This window comes from Pyricularia pennisetigena (assembly GCF_004337985.1).
Source record: "Pyricularia pennisetigena strain Br36 chromosome 4 map unlocalized Pyricularia_pennisetigena_Br36_Scf_6, whole genome shotgun sequence".
Lineage (NCBI taxonomy): Eukaryota > Fungi > Ascomycota > Sordariomycetes > Magnaporthales > Pyriculariaceae > Pyricularia > Pyricularia pennisetigena.
In genome coordinates, this window is record NW_021940918.1 from 2,619,787 (window position 1) to 2,634,044 (window position 14,258).

General features: G+C 50.7%; 4 protein-coding genes across 4 annotated transcripts; 2 read left to right on the forward strand and 2 right to left on the reverse strand.

The window, feature by feature from the left end:
• Window positions 1–1,161: 1,161 nt before the first annotated feature.
• On the reverse strand, window positions 1,162–3,712 carry PpBr36_06375 (uncharacterized protein; the record flags this gene model as incomplete). Its single annotated transcript, XM_029893520.1, has 2 exons — window positions 1,162–3,088; window positions 3,180–3,712. 2 exons carry the CDS (start codon window positions 3,710–3,712, stop codon window positions 1,162–1,164), a joined length of 2,460 nt encoding a protein of 819 aa, XP_029746405.1.
• Window positions 3,713–6,442: 2,730 nt separating this feature from the next.
• PpBr36_06376 (uncharacterized protein) lies at window positions 6,443–8,164 on the reverse strand (the record flags this gene model as incomplete). The annotated part of the gene is made up of 1 exon (XM_029893521.1): window positions 6,443–8,164. The coding sequence occupies one exon, from the start codon at window positions 8,162–8,164 to the stop codon at window positions 6,443–6,445; it is 1,722 nt and encodes a 573-aa protein (XP_029746560.1).
• A 559-nt stretch (window positions 8,165–8,723) lies between these two features.
• On the forward strand, window positions 8,724–10,661 carry PpBr36_06377 (uncharacterized protein; the record flags this gene model as incomplete). The annotated part of the gene is made up of 6 exons (XM_029893522.1): window positions 8,724–8,822; window positions 8,882–8,966; window positions 9,096–9,151; window positions 9,213–9,374; window positions 9,454–9,779; window positions 9,845–10,661. The coding sequence occupies 6 exons, from the start codon at window positions 8,724–8,726 to the stop codon at window positions 10,659–10,661; spliced, it is 1,545 nt and encodes a 514-aa protein (XP_029746403.1).
• Window positions 10,662–12,512: 1,851 nt separating this feature from the next.
• On the forward strand, window positions 12,513–13,812 carry PpBr36_06378 (uncharacterized protein; the record flags this gene model as incomplete). Its single annotated transcript, XM_029893523.1, has 2 exons — window positions 12,513–13,362; window positions 13,448–13,812. The coding sequence occupies 2 exons, from the start codon at window positions 12,513–12,515 to the stop codon at window positions 13,810–13,812; spliced, it is 1,215 nt and encodes a 404-aa protein (XP_029746401.1).
• Window positions 13,813–14,258: the final 446 nt, after the last annotated feature.

The window sequence follows — 14,258 nt, forward strand, 5'->3', positions numbered from 1 at the left end:
TTTTTTTTTTTTTTTTTTTGGCTTGCCCTTGGAGTGTGCCATGGTCAAAGTAGCGTTTGAACAGAGCGTATGCAACCTGCAAAATTTCTAGCGATGGTAACAAGACTGACTGAGTAATGGCCATCATACATAAGAGCGGTATACATGCTAGTCTGGTCCTGATTAATCGTAGAATTAGAAAATAAATAAAAAATCGACAAAAGAATTGATCATTAGAGTTGAGGCACACGTCAAAGTATGATATACGCACGGTCCAGCCGGGGTTGACTCGCAATCAAGCTCTCATTATCAGGAGAGTATGACTTCATGGCCATGTTTTCAATGTTACCATATATACCCTATACGAGAAGCCGGAATTGACCATATACCCCTTCAGTTGCCTTCATACATCACACGATGTAGTTTTTGAGAAGCCATCAATACCGGTTTACCCATCACTCCACGGCATCAAATTGATTACTTGGGTAGTATGAGCTGCTTACATGGAACACATGTTACTTGTATTTCTGAAGTCAGAAGGTCCGTTCGCTATCATCAACTTCCCAGTACTGGCTTGGCATCAATAGCCTACCTAGTTGCTAGTTATTACTGGACGACATCTGACGTTCACCTTGCATGGACGAAACCCAGTTCAGACACAGACCCCAAACAGTGTGCGCGACGTGGCATCGTCACCAGCACGGATCCGCCGGAATGCTGTGCAAATTGAGAGATCCTGAATGGGCTGACGGAAGGTTATGTCATCTTCATCGTGATCTTATGGCCCCGAGAATAGAGTTCTAATCGACATCACAGAAAAAAGTGCCTTCTTCGTGCTAGTTTGTGTGTACCGTCTAGAGTAAATCCACGATGGTTGTCACCCGGTATCTTTAACCCAGATCCCATCAGTTTTTGACAAAAGCTGCCGCCGCCCAAACGAAGGTATTGTAAAACCCGATATATCCGTACCATCAACGCCGAGTGTGATGTAAAAAGAGAAAAAAAAAAAAAAAAAAAAAAAAAAAAAAAAAAAGTAGAACCAGCCAGCATATCACACTGTCGATACGCCGCGAACAAGTCTGGATACAAAACGTAAAGCCCTCGCCGGAGCAGATAAAAAAAAAAAAAGAAAAAAGGCATACGAGTCAATAAGCCGCACTGATTCAACTCGAATCCCTGAGATCAACCCATTCGCCTCCGTTTCGCATCTGGACCTGTGCGGGAGCCGTCATTCTCTGTAAAATCTTTCTTTATGACATATTCTTCCGTCGCCGCGGAGCTGGGTGTGTTGCTGTGGGACTCGGTGATGGGCGCTCCCAATGGAAATGCAGCAACTGGGGTAGACCCGTCGTAGTTAGCGTCAAGACTGAAGTTAAAGTCATCTGCAGAGCCCCCAGTGCCGCTTGCGTCGAAAGTCCCGAATGCGCTCGAATCCAAAAACTGCTCGATGTCCATGTTGTCTGTCATGTCCGGGAAATAGCTGCCGGTTGCTCCAGGGGAGACGGTTGTTGCGTTGCCAGCGTCATCGACACCAGGCACTCGTCCTGAAGGTGAGAGGGGGGCCAAGAATTGAGATATTTCGTCAATCTTGTGCCTCTGGTCTTCTTGCAAGCGCTGCAGGCTGTCAAGCTCTTCTTGCGTCATGGAGATATCATGAAGAGACGGTGGGGGAGGCATGGACGACATGAGGGGCGAGAGTGATCTGGGTGGAGAAGCTCCAAGGCCTGAGTTGGCGGGCGATGACACCAGTCCAGATGCTGTCTGATTCGGGGCAGGCGGTGGAGTTGCTCTCTGCTGCTGCTTCTGCTGCTGCTGCTGTCGCTGCTGCTGCAACACGGCAGGGATAGATTGGGGTGATGTAGCAGCAGTCGTGGCTGGCATTGGGCTTGCTGTTGCAGGGATAGACGAAGTAGAAGGCGGCGCCGTGGCCTGGCTGGCCATGAGATTTAACATCTGGTTGCGTTGGTCGCTGCTGAGAGTGACGGGAGTTTTGGCTGCAATGTCGGGCAGATCAATGTCGGCGGATGCCCCTGCGGCATTGGTAGCATCGATAATCCTCATCATCTGCTGGGGGCTTTGGCCCAGGTCGTTGCTGAGGTAGTCTGGTGGTGATGTGCCGTCATTTGGCGAGTTGTCAAACAACTCGGTGACGGATCCCATCTGACCACGAGGCGAAGCTGGATAATTTCCAGAGGGCGACTTGGCCCCTGTAGTGGTAGCCGAACCCCTACCGCCGCGAGATGGAAGCAACAAGCGCTGACCCCGCTTGGGAGTGTTGTCGGCAACGTTGGAGTGATCAACTGGTTGCTGCTGCACAAACTCCCCCAAGTCCACGACGCTGCCTTGATGCATCTGGCTGCCACTCCCACCATTAGGTATGATGCTAGCCAACAGGTCCTGCATCGTGTGGTTACTGTTTCCACCTTGTTCCTCTAGTGACTTGCGAAAAACGTTTGCGAGGAAATTGAGGATGGCATTGATGGAGTTTTCGTGGCGCTCGTGCATATTTTGGAATGCCAGCGCCTGATTGTATAGTGCCGTGTGGTCGTTACGGAGTCTCTGTATCATGTTTGATATTGCCCTTTGCTGGTTTTGTAGCTGGTTCAGTTGTTCCTTGACCACTTGGAAGTCCTTCTTCTGCAAAGCCTGCGATCCCGGGTCGCCCTGCGCGGTGCCTCCATTCCTCGAGGAGTTCTGCGCAGCCCCTACATAGCCAGCGCCGTTGATGTCCTCGACGGTGGGTGTTGTGTCCTCATCACTCTCGGCCTCTGCACCGTCGTTGTTCTTGGCATTTCTCTTCTTAGAGTTGCCGCTCTTGGGCTTGTTGATAAGCCAGAGAAGATTAGGATGACCGCGCTTGAAGTAAGGGTTGTAGTACTCGCTCGGGCTCTTGTTCTTTCGTTCGCTCGCCTTCATCGAATTGTCCGAGAGACCCACGCGCTTGTGGAAGCCGTACATATTGAGCTGCCTGACGAACGAGGCGTAGTTGTTGTGCTTGAAAAGCTCGGGGATTAGAGTCTTGGCGAACTCATCCTCGTCCAAGACTATGAACGAGTCTCCCTTCTGCGACCATCGGATGAGATCCGTGTTCTTCTCCTCGTTGAGGAAGCTGGAATTTGTGGCGCGATGTTAGCAGACTATAGTGAGGTATTTATTGGGACCAGTCATTCACGGTCACAAGGTTGTGGAGGGCGACTTACCTGCCAAGTTTCTGAACAAATGGTGGGATCTGCTTCCTGTTGGCCTGGGCTTCTCTCTTCGCTCTTGCGGCCCGCTCCTCCAGCAGCGCAATGTTGTCGTTCTCATCGAGGGGGTTGACGACGCCACTGGCAGGCATCAGCGCGGTCTCGTCGCCGAATGAAGGCCACGAGTCTGTCGAGAGGCCATCGTACTGCTGGCGGGTGACGAGGGCGCGGCTGGAGCCCGCAGGTCGTCGGGCAATGACATTTGTCGGCCCAGGCGTCGTAATGGTCGGGTGCTGGTATGGCTGATGAGTGGTGGCGTTGGGATATGGGGAGTGCGGCTCGGTCATGTTGAATTGCGGTATGTTCTTTGGACCCGGTGTGATCGGGTCAGTGGCATAGACTTCGGCGCCGTTCCAGCGTGAAACCTGATCCAGTGGGGTGGCGTAGGGCGATTGGTACTGCTGCACGGTCGTCGGGATTTGAACTGCAGGTATTGCGCCTGGGGCCGCCCGCTTCCTGGGATTCGGCGGAGACATGGAAGCGAACATTTGCGACGAAAGTTGCGTTGAACTTTGTATTTTTTTTTTATTATTTTCCGACGCCGAAAATCTATCTTTCGGTTTTCTCGGCCTGCGCACTGCACTGGTTGGTGCCAGGTTAGGTCAAGTAAAGTTATGGGGCGCGGCCCAGCTCCAGTGTTGCGGGGTTTGACGGGCGCGGAAAGGCCTGAAGAGGGCCGGGCTGCAGCTGTCTTTTGGGGCTCCAATAATAGACCAGTACTGTGTTAAATCAGTGGGAGTCGACAAAGCTGCCAAGGCCGCAGCGTATCGTTGCAGGAGTGCTGCCTCTACGTCCCGTCGACACACGTGCAAGATGAAACCGGCGACTCAACTGTGGTGCAAAGACAACGGGCGACAGCAGTGAGCTTGAGCCCGAAAACGAGTGCCCAACCCAACGTGCAATGAACGTCCGATATGGTTGGTATCCAGATAACTAGTCTCGGGGTGCTAGGTGTTGTAGGACTGACGGCTCACATGCAGATGCAAAGCGCCAGTAAGTTTATCGTGATTTTGCGGGTTTGAGTAAAAATGGGGGTAAATAACTTGATTTTAGAGAAATGCAAGGTTGAAGTGGAAGAATTGTGATCTGATGTTGGGTGGTGATTAGCTGAGTGTTGCCCAAATGGACTGGGGCGCTTGTTATGGTCGTTCGATTTGATGTGGTCGCGCAATGCAATGCGATGCGATGCGACGAGCCTGTCGGTCGCGTAGGCCGGCGAGTGCGAATAAGATGACGGCGAGCGAGCGAACACTTGATTGATGCTTTCCTGCGAGGCGTATATTCTCGCAGGAAGTGCCTCGTGGGTTTCTTGGCTTTTTTTCACCCAGTGTCTGTTTCTATATAGGCAGCTACCTATGACCTAGGTAGATATCTCTCAAGGTCCCTTGTTTGGAACAACTTGGTCGACTGTGGACCGCTTTCCCTTTCACATTGATTTTCAGCATCAATGACTTTGTTTCGTAGTCTTTAGCTGAAGGAGCTTCCGGACAACTCCATCCGGCTGTTCCGGCCGGAAGACGGCAGAGTCCGATATTCTGGAGCTGGCCGCCGTGGTAGGCGCCTGGATGGTAAAGACAAGTAGACAAATGATCAAGGGATATTATAAGGGAGAAAGGGAAAAAATGTGGATTTTGCTTTTGGTCAGAACAACACCAGAGCTTTGTCCTCCAGACTTTGACCAATCCAATGTGGGGTAGCCTTTCCTGGGGGTAGTTGTCCGTAATGAATTTTGAGGTTGTCTCAGAAGTCCAGAGCGAGCTGGTGGTGACTTTGTCTGCCTCAAGGCGCAGCTTGCATTCGTTGGAATAGGCAAGCGGATGCAGGCGGGCACCACACCACTTTGCTATTTGGTATGGAGGCGTAGTTGATTTGCAGAGATCCCAGCGTTCAAATTATCAGAATGTCTGCACCGGAAATCATGACAAGAGTCAAAGATAGATCAAAAAATTTAGGACGCAGGAGCCCCCCGGTCGGCACTAGTCGGGTTTAGGTTAATAAACAAGATAGTCCTTCCCCAACCTGCAGATAATTTTATGAGAATGAAATATATGTCGGTATAACTGTCTCGAAGTTGTATTTTCGGTGCGGTGCGGTGCGGTGCGGTGCGGTGCGATGCGATGTGATGCGGTGCTTGCGACGACCGTCAGTTGGTGGCTTGGGCTCCCAAGCTTTTATCCGTTCTCTAGCCTGGACTGTTGGACGCTCGAGCCGGAGCTTTTCGAGCAAAAAGAAAAAAAAAAACCCTGATACTTTGAATCTCCATGCTCGCATTTCTGCGGCCAAACCCGCGCTGTGGTTGTGCTGTGTTTCCAGAATTGGACATTATCACTTACGGTAAATCAACTCTGGATGCCAGCTTTTTGTGGAGTGTAAATTCCGTCGAGATCGAATATCAGGAGTAAATCGATCCAAAAGTTGACACCAAGGACTTTTTGTCTCCACTGAGCCGCCCACCGCTGGTTAAGCGTTCCTCGTCCGCGAGTCGTACGTCGCAGGGACCGCCCTCACACAATCCTCCCTACATGGCAATTAAGGTACCTAACCATGCATGCAGGGCAGGCTATGTAGCCAGCCCACACCTTCAACGTTGGCCCCTATACCATGGGAACCATTCTTTTTTCACTACAGACGAGGTACTTAGCGGTTGGTGATCTCGATGACATTTTTATCGTTGAACGCACGCATGCATCCGTACCCCCCTGCCCATGTCCCGCAACCTGCCCCGGGCCCGAACCCGCCAATCATATAACACAAACAAAGCTGAAGGGCAAGGATATCCTTAATATCACCCGGAGCAAAGCTCCGGAAGACCCTCTTTTGCTTAGGAGCATTTGCTCAGGAGCCTCATCCTCATTTGGAAAGACAGGGTTCTTACTAACTATAACTTTTTCATTTTCAAGATGGCCTGATACTACGGCACGTATTGACACCCGACCAATCCTCACAGGCAGTCAGTCGCCCAAACTGACTTGCATATCCAAGATACTAAAAACATGGCCGAAACTTGAACTGGGGGTATCTTTGATCTATATTCGATAATTAAAGGCACAGTAGCAAAAAAATTAAACTTGCACGTGCTTGCGTCAAGACCAAGCCTGTCGCCAAATCCGAACATGATATGATATCACAGATCTCAAGCCATCGAGACTCAAGGGAAATAAGACGACTTACTTAGACCAACTTGGCTAGGTATGTTGCATCATAATAAGGATATCGCCCTACTTCGCGCCTCTGCCTGCAAGGTTCGAAGACCTTGCCATCTGCGCATTCCGGGCTTGATCCCATGCCCGACCGGACCCTCCTGTCCGGGTCCCTTTCTCCTGCCGTTTTTCCTCTTTTAAGCTACGCGCCTTTTCACGGGGGTCGATCACGATGAGCTCTTCCTCGGCCTTTTTCCTGTAGTTGAGGTCCTTTCCGAGCTTATCTGCCGCAAAGCTGAGAGCGTGTGACATCCATCCTTCGTCATCACTTTCGTCTTTGCCCTCGAGCTTATCCCAGGCTTGACAGCTCTGGCAGTTAATGATGAAATGCAGATCACATACTTCACCCTCGTCCTCTGCCGGCTTTTCACCCGCATCCCCTGTCGCTCCCTCACCCATTGCATGCTCTCCGGCCGGAGATTCCTGCGCGTTCGTGCTTGTGCTCGGAGCCTCCGCAAGCTTGGATTGGAAGGCTTTCAAAAGGTCCATCGTCTTTTGTTCCTCTACAACATTATTGTTGTTGGCACCCATTCGCCTCTTCCTGCCTCTCGTCGACGTTTCTGGTATCATCAGCTCCAACGCCGACTTCTTTTGCTCCTTGATGGGCTCAGAATTCACGCTTCGGCGCATAGATGCTTTGAGGGAAGCAATTTCATCATTTGCCCTCTCAAGTGCTGTCCTGTTGTCTTTAGCTCGTGTATCCTTCTCTGGCGCCGGCTCGTCGTCGCCATATCTCGGCTGGATCCGTGTTAGTAGTGGGGGAGGTGATCCCGAGGATTCGTTCGGCTTCTGTGGGGCGTCGCGCAATTTTGCGGTACTGTCCAATGATGCGGAAGCGCCCTTCGTCCCGACCGCGCTAACACCTGCCTCTGCTCCTGCCGCAGAAGCGTTTGAAAGATTGGCCTCTTTGACCGCTGCATTTTTTTCGCCCTTGGATTGCCTGACGGGCATTTCTGTTGCCTCGTCGTCCATCACTATTCTTGTGTCGAATTTGGGCTTTTTCAGTATGGGAAGCTCTTCCCCCTCCCCTTCCTCGTCACCAAAACTGAGGAGTTGTTTACCAACTTTCCTCTTTTTGGCCTTCTTGGCTGGGGCTGGTGCCTTTTCTATAACCTTGGCAACTCTTTCCCGCTTCTTCATGTCTTCGAATGGGTTGACGAGTATCTCAACGCGTTCGAGTTTGATAGGATAAAGTGGCCGTTCGGTTCCCTCCGCGACCTCGGCCTCTCCTATTTTTGCCAGGTTGTAGATAGTGTCGCCAGCTATGCGTCCAAACATGGTGTTTTTGCCGTTGAGTTCATCGGCCTTGTCCAAGGTGAAAAAGAACTGACTGCCATTTGTGTCTGGCGCCCCCTCGTTTGCCATGCCCAGCAATCCTCTCCTATTGAACTTGAGACGCGAGTGGAATTCATCCTTGAAGTTGATGCCCAGAGGTCCTGCATTCTTGCCTCTTCGCTGGTCCATAGGCCACGGGTCTAGGTCACCCGAGAGCGCACCTCCATCGTAGATTGATTCGCCACCATTGCCAGTGCCTGTGGGATCACCACCTTGGACTATGAAGCCAGGAACAAGACGGTGAAAAATTGTATTGTCGTAGTATCCGTCCAAACAGCGCTGAAGAAAGTTGCGCGACGTTAGAGGGGTCTGCTTGGCGAAAAGCTCAACCGACAGTTCGCCAACCGATGTGTGAAGGATGACTGACGCTGTTGGCTGAGGTTCCGTATTATATATGGTTGACATGATCGCGTTCGTGCGGGTGGCGCATGTGCCTCGCAAAGGCGATCGAACAGAGGCGCGTTCTTCGTGGTCGCGTTTGGCTTGGATTCACTCTAGCCTTCCCTAGATTCAACTGGTGTCGAGTGGTGGAGGTGTCAATGCACCTTGGACACTTGAGTGGGCAGTTTATCGAGACCAGCTCCTTGTCCGGTCCAGCTGGCGAGCTGCAAGGAAAGGTTATGATAAATACAATTAACAAAAAAAGTAAATCAACGACGCCGTACAGCTAGCAGATGCTGCATGAGGAGTTTCGCCGTTAGCTAAGCTGGTGGTTATATGTGGGGCAAGGCATGATGTCACGTTGCGTGATTGGCCTGTTTTCGCGGCAAGCTTGTGGTCGGAGCTTGTTCGGTAACGGAGCACAAGCAACCTCAGCCGCCACCTCTATCAGTCTTGGACCTGATCGGCCATCTACATATACAATCAATCACTTCACCTGAAATCGCATCTTCTTCTAGGCTAGCTTCCTGGAAAGATATTTATTTGAATCGCTTCAGTTAAATTTCCCCTTCCCAACGGCGCAATGGCGGACGCTCGAGAGTCGTCGTCGTACTCGGTACTGCCGAGAATCAAGTACAACACCATCGGTGGTGTCAACGGTCCGCTTGTCATTCTCGACAATGTATGATTCGCAAAGAAAGCCCAATCAAAACGGGGGCAGGCTCTTCTGACAACTAGCAGGTCAAAAACCCCAGCTATAACGAGATCGTGTCCCTTACCCTGCCCGATGGAACCACGAGGTCAGGACAAGTTCTTGAGGCGCGAGGTGAGTAGCTCCCAGCTCCATATCCTTGCGACCAACGGCTACGTGACATAACTGACAATCTTGGGGGATTGAAGGCAGCCGTGCCGTCGTACAGGTAATATAGGAAGCCAATGCGAATCTACGCGACAGAGGTTGACAAAAGTGGACAGGTCTTCGAGGGCACATCGGGCATCGATGTCAAGAAGGTATAACACGCTTCATCATCGTAATCTATGCTATACAAGACTCGTGCTGACAACCATTTAGACAAAAGTCGAGTTCACCGGCGAGAACCTGAAGCTTGGTGTTTCGGAAGACATGTTGGGCCGCATCTTCGATGGGTCTGGCCGACCTATCGACAAGGGTCCCAAGGTGCTGGCTGAAGACTTTTTGGACATCAACGGACAGCCGATAAACCCCTACTCCAGAGTATGTTGCTCGCTATGAACCCGCTCGCCCCAGCTACATTACGAGGGCAGATGCTGATGAATTTCCCGACCACACGTAGGTGTACCCTGAGGAGATGATCTCAACTGGTATTTCCGCCATTGATACCATGAACTCGATTGCTCGTGGGCAGAAGATTCCTATTTTCTCGGCCTCAGGTCTACCACACAACGAGATTGCCGCCCAGATTTGCCGGCAAGCCAGCTTGGTCAACAAGGAGGGTGTTACGAATAAGGGCGTTCACGATGGGCATGAAGAAAACTTCAACATTGTGTTCGCGGCCATGGGTGTCAACTTGGAGACTGCCCGCTTTTTCACTCGTGATTTTGAGGAGAACGGCAGTCTCGAACGTACAACCCTCTTCCTGAACCTTGCTAACGATCCAACGTAAGTCCGCCATAGAGCCACAAACAGACGCTATTGATGTCAGTCTTGAGCTAACAATACTACAGTATCGAGCGTATTATCACACCTCGTCTTGCCCTTACCACCGCCGAATACTATGCATACCAGCTGGAGAAGCACGTGTTGGTTATTCTCACCGATTTGTCCTCGTACTGTGATGCCCTGCGAGAGGTCTCGGCTGCGCGTGAAGAAGTGCCAGGTCGCCGTGGTTTCCCTGGTTACATGTACACGGATTTGTCCACCATTTACGAGCGCGCCGGACGTGTCGAGGGACGAAATGGATCCATTACGCAAATCCCCATTTTGACCATGCCCAACGACGACATTACCCACCCGATTCCCGACTTGACTGGTTACATTACTGAGGGTCAGATTTTCGTCGACCGTGGTCTTGACAACCGTGGCATCTACCCACCCATCAACGTTCTCCCGTCTCTTTCGCGTCTCATGAAGTCGGCCATTGGCGAGGGCATGACGCGCAAGGACCACGGCGACGTTTCAAACCAGCTGTATGCAAAGTACGCCATTGGACGTGACGCGGCGGCCATGAAGGCTGTCGTTGGTGAAGAGGCACTATCGGCTGAAGACAAGCTCTCGCTCGAGTTCTTGGAGAAGTTTGAGCGCACTTTCATCAACCAGGGGCCTTATGAGTCGCGCACGATTTACGAGTCTCTGGACCTTGCCTGGTCTCTGCTCCGCATCTACCGCAAAGACATGTTGAACCGTATTCCGGCCAAGATCATCAACGAATACTACCAGAGGACATCAGAGCGCAAGGGCAAGGCCAAGGCACAGGACAAGCCGAGCGCCCCTGGAACCTCAGCGGCTGGAAACCCAGCGGAGGAGAACTTGATTGATGCCTAAGCAGCCATGGACTCCCTCCAGCACTATGGGGTTAACAGACTAGCAGAAGCAAATTGGCCAGGAGGAGCAGCATAGTTGTGTATAGACAGTCGAGGAAGTGGTATTTTTTCGATGGCTCTTCAGAGTGTTATACAAGTTGTGTCGGTATTTGTTAGGCATTCAAGATTTTTAGCACAATTCAATCTTGTTGGAAACGCCGACAAGTCAAAGTAGAGAACGGCATGCCTGATATTGAGGAGACAGGAAAATAAGTAAAAGATAACAAGTCGAATGTCTTTGTCACCAGATTGACACACATCTAAACACATGGACTGAATACTTTTCTTTTCGCGAACTAAAACTAGTTCTAGATTAGAAACACAAGACTATCTCATAACTCATTTTCATAATCGTGATTGATGGAATTGTCCGAGGGAGGCGACCAAAGTAAGAATATCGGGCTATATCAGCAAGCCTGAGAAAACAGCCGGGCTGGGCATTTGGTAGTAATCCGTCAAAGTTGGAACTCAAGCTGCGCGGTTGGCCATTTTACCAAGGATCTAACCCCGCATTGTTGCCCTGTCGCCGGTAAAAACATGGGGTACTGCGGGGTATAACATAGGCCAGTGCCGCTCCAATAGAAGGCGACAATGCAGTTCGGGGCAGACGTCAGTAATCCCCGCCTGATCAAATCGTAGCTTGTCCAAAGTACTCCATGTACCTTGAGAATGTAACACTTCGCCTAATTTTTGTTTTTTTCCTTCATTTGGGTATTATTGGCGATGATACATTCCATCGTCGTGCCCATGTCGAATTAGCGGTATCAAATATCTTGAATCCCGGCTGTACGGTAGACCCTGTCCAAAAAAAGCATACTCGATTGGACGGATTTCTGGGAGTCATTGTTGCTGAGGCAATTTCGGCTGCTCGAAGCAACAAAGCAAAGGCAGCAGAGCTAGTCGAGAACTACCAGGTGTGGTACAAACAAACGAATCGAGGTCAGGATGTACTTTTGGGCGTTGGAATTGAGGCCATTACATTGACGGACTACATGATTGTAGGTAATTTGCTCAAACTTTGACGCTCACTCAAATTTGACTCGAAGCTCTTCGTAAGGCAAAAAAAAAAAAAAAAAAAAAAAAAAACCCTGGTCTGAACATAGCGATAATGTTAACCTCCGAGACGACAAGGAAGGATAGTGACGCGGGAAATGAGGTTGGGGTTGATCAATATTACCCGTTAAAACCACAAGCAAAGAAAGGTTCGGTCAAGACGACTAAAAAGTCTAGTCTATTTCATACCAACCAGTGCCATGCTTGCCAACTGCGAGCTCTGCCAGCCTGCAAGATTCTCTTTTGTGGATGAATGCAACCTACCCCAAGTAACAAAGTGAAGCGAAGTGGGGAATGGAGGTGCCTCATACGACACTTGGTAGTAGTACCTAGACTAGTTCTAATACAGACAGGTGCTCACGTAGCGCGTATGTGACGATCCCCAAAGAAAACGAAGTCTTGACCCTCACATGTTTATTTTCTGTTGAAATGTTACCGGGTGATGATGTGGTATGGGCAGGGATTGGAAGCTTCCACTTTCCCCGCTCGGAGTAAAATACACCGTGATGAATCGCCCGAGTCTACCTACTACGTTCAAGGGCAGATGTGCAGATCCATGTCGGGTCCAAGTATAAAATGCATCTCACCTGCACGTCCGTTTGACTCGGCGGGCGAACCTCTGCTGTCCTTGGTCCCCCGCTCACTTCACCCTCCTCCAAAAGTCAATTGGCCCTAAGCAAGCCCGAGCTCACAGCCAATTCCTCAAAAGAAACGGCTCTTAGTCAGTCAGTCTCTGTAGCAGACTCATCTGATCCTCAACATGCGAGGCAGCTTGCTTGCGTTGGCCGCCCTGCTGGCGCCTCTCTGCGCAGCACAGGCAAATGGAAACTCGACCCAGTCGACGCCGAAGCCGGACAAGGACGGGAAGTACTGGATCTATGGCAAAGGAATCTCAGCGGCTTTCGTGCCTTATGGAGCATCGATAGCCAACCTGATGATACATGACAAGCACGGCATCGAGAGGGACATCGTCACGGGCTTTGACAACGCCACCTTCTTCACCGAGGACAAGAAGCATGATCACTTTGGTGGCATTCCCGGCAGGTATGCGAACCGCATCAAGAACAGCACCTTTGAGATCGACGGTGTGCAGTACAAGATTCGGCCCAACGAACACAAGACGGCAGAGTACCCCGAGGGCCTCAACACCCTCCATGGAGGTCCCAATGGGTGGGACTGGCGTAACTTCACTGTCGTCTCGCACTCCAACGACAGTATCACCTTCTCCATCCACGATGCTGATGGCGAGGAGGGCTTCCCCGGTGAGGTGGTGTCGTATGTCACCTACACCTTGAAGGACATGCAGTGGGACTTCAAGATTGTCGCCCTATCCCTGACCAAGAAGACTCCCATCATGTTGACCAGCCACACCTATTGGAACCTTGATGGCTTTTCCAACAACGAGACAAACACCATCTTCAACCACACCTTCCACATGCCCTATGGTGGCCAGAGGGTTGCCGTTGACAACATCCTCATCCCAACCGGCGACATCCTAGCCAACCAGAAATACTCAGTCAACGATTTTTGGAGCGCACCAAAGCAGATCGGCGCCAACCAGACATCACCTGAGCTGCTTGGCAACTGCGGTTTCAACTGCACCGGATACGGTGAGCGTCTCCCAAAGAACGAAAACATCTTTGAGCCTTGACTAGTTTTCCGCATGTATACTAACTTTTTGCGTGACCACCACAGACAACTGCTGGCTTGTCAACCGTGACCAGAGCGGCCCCTTCGATTGGCGCGAGAGCGGACCCGTGGCGACCCTGTCTTCAGACTGGTCTGGCATCAAGCTTGACATCTACACCGACCAGGAGGCCTTCCAGATGTACTCATGCGGTGGTCAGGACGGCACTATGCCACTGAAGAAGACCCAGGGTATTACCGACAACCCGGATTTCCCTCGCACCATTCCCAAGTATGGCTGCGTTGTGCTCGAGGTGCAGGACTACATTGACGCCATCAACCAGCCCAGCTGGGGACGTCAAAAGAAGCAGATCTTTGGTCCCGGCGACGACCCGTACGTCGTGCAGGCCAGCTACCGCTTCAGTGTGCAGTGAGCGCAGCTTGGCGCAGGATTGCTGCAGAAAATAAAATGGGGTGTGTTTACATGGGCGCATGCGGCGAAATGTGTATGTGATGTATTTCATTACAGAAATTGCCGTGGCTTCTAATGTCTCACATAGCTATAAATAATAATTGTTAATGCAATATATATATATATATATAAGACGCGCTCTAAAATTGATTTTAAAATAAAAGTTGGGTTGTGAAATGGCACTTCCAAATGTCGCTTTTGTCAATCGATCGTCGCTGAGATTGGCCACAGTCATCTCACAGCGACCAATTCATAAGAAATACACGTCCAAACCCAAGAATTGCACCGCATCTCCCCGAGATCAACTAGCTATAAAATTCGATTGATCACCTTAGCTTGTCGTTAGCTCGTTACCGACACACCCCAAAAAGACTTTTTTTTCTTTCTTTTTTTTTTTTTTTTCTCTCT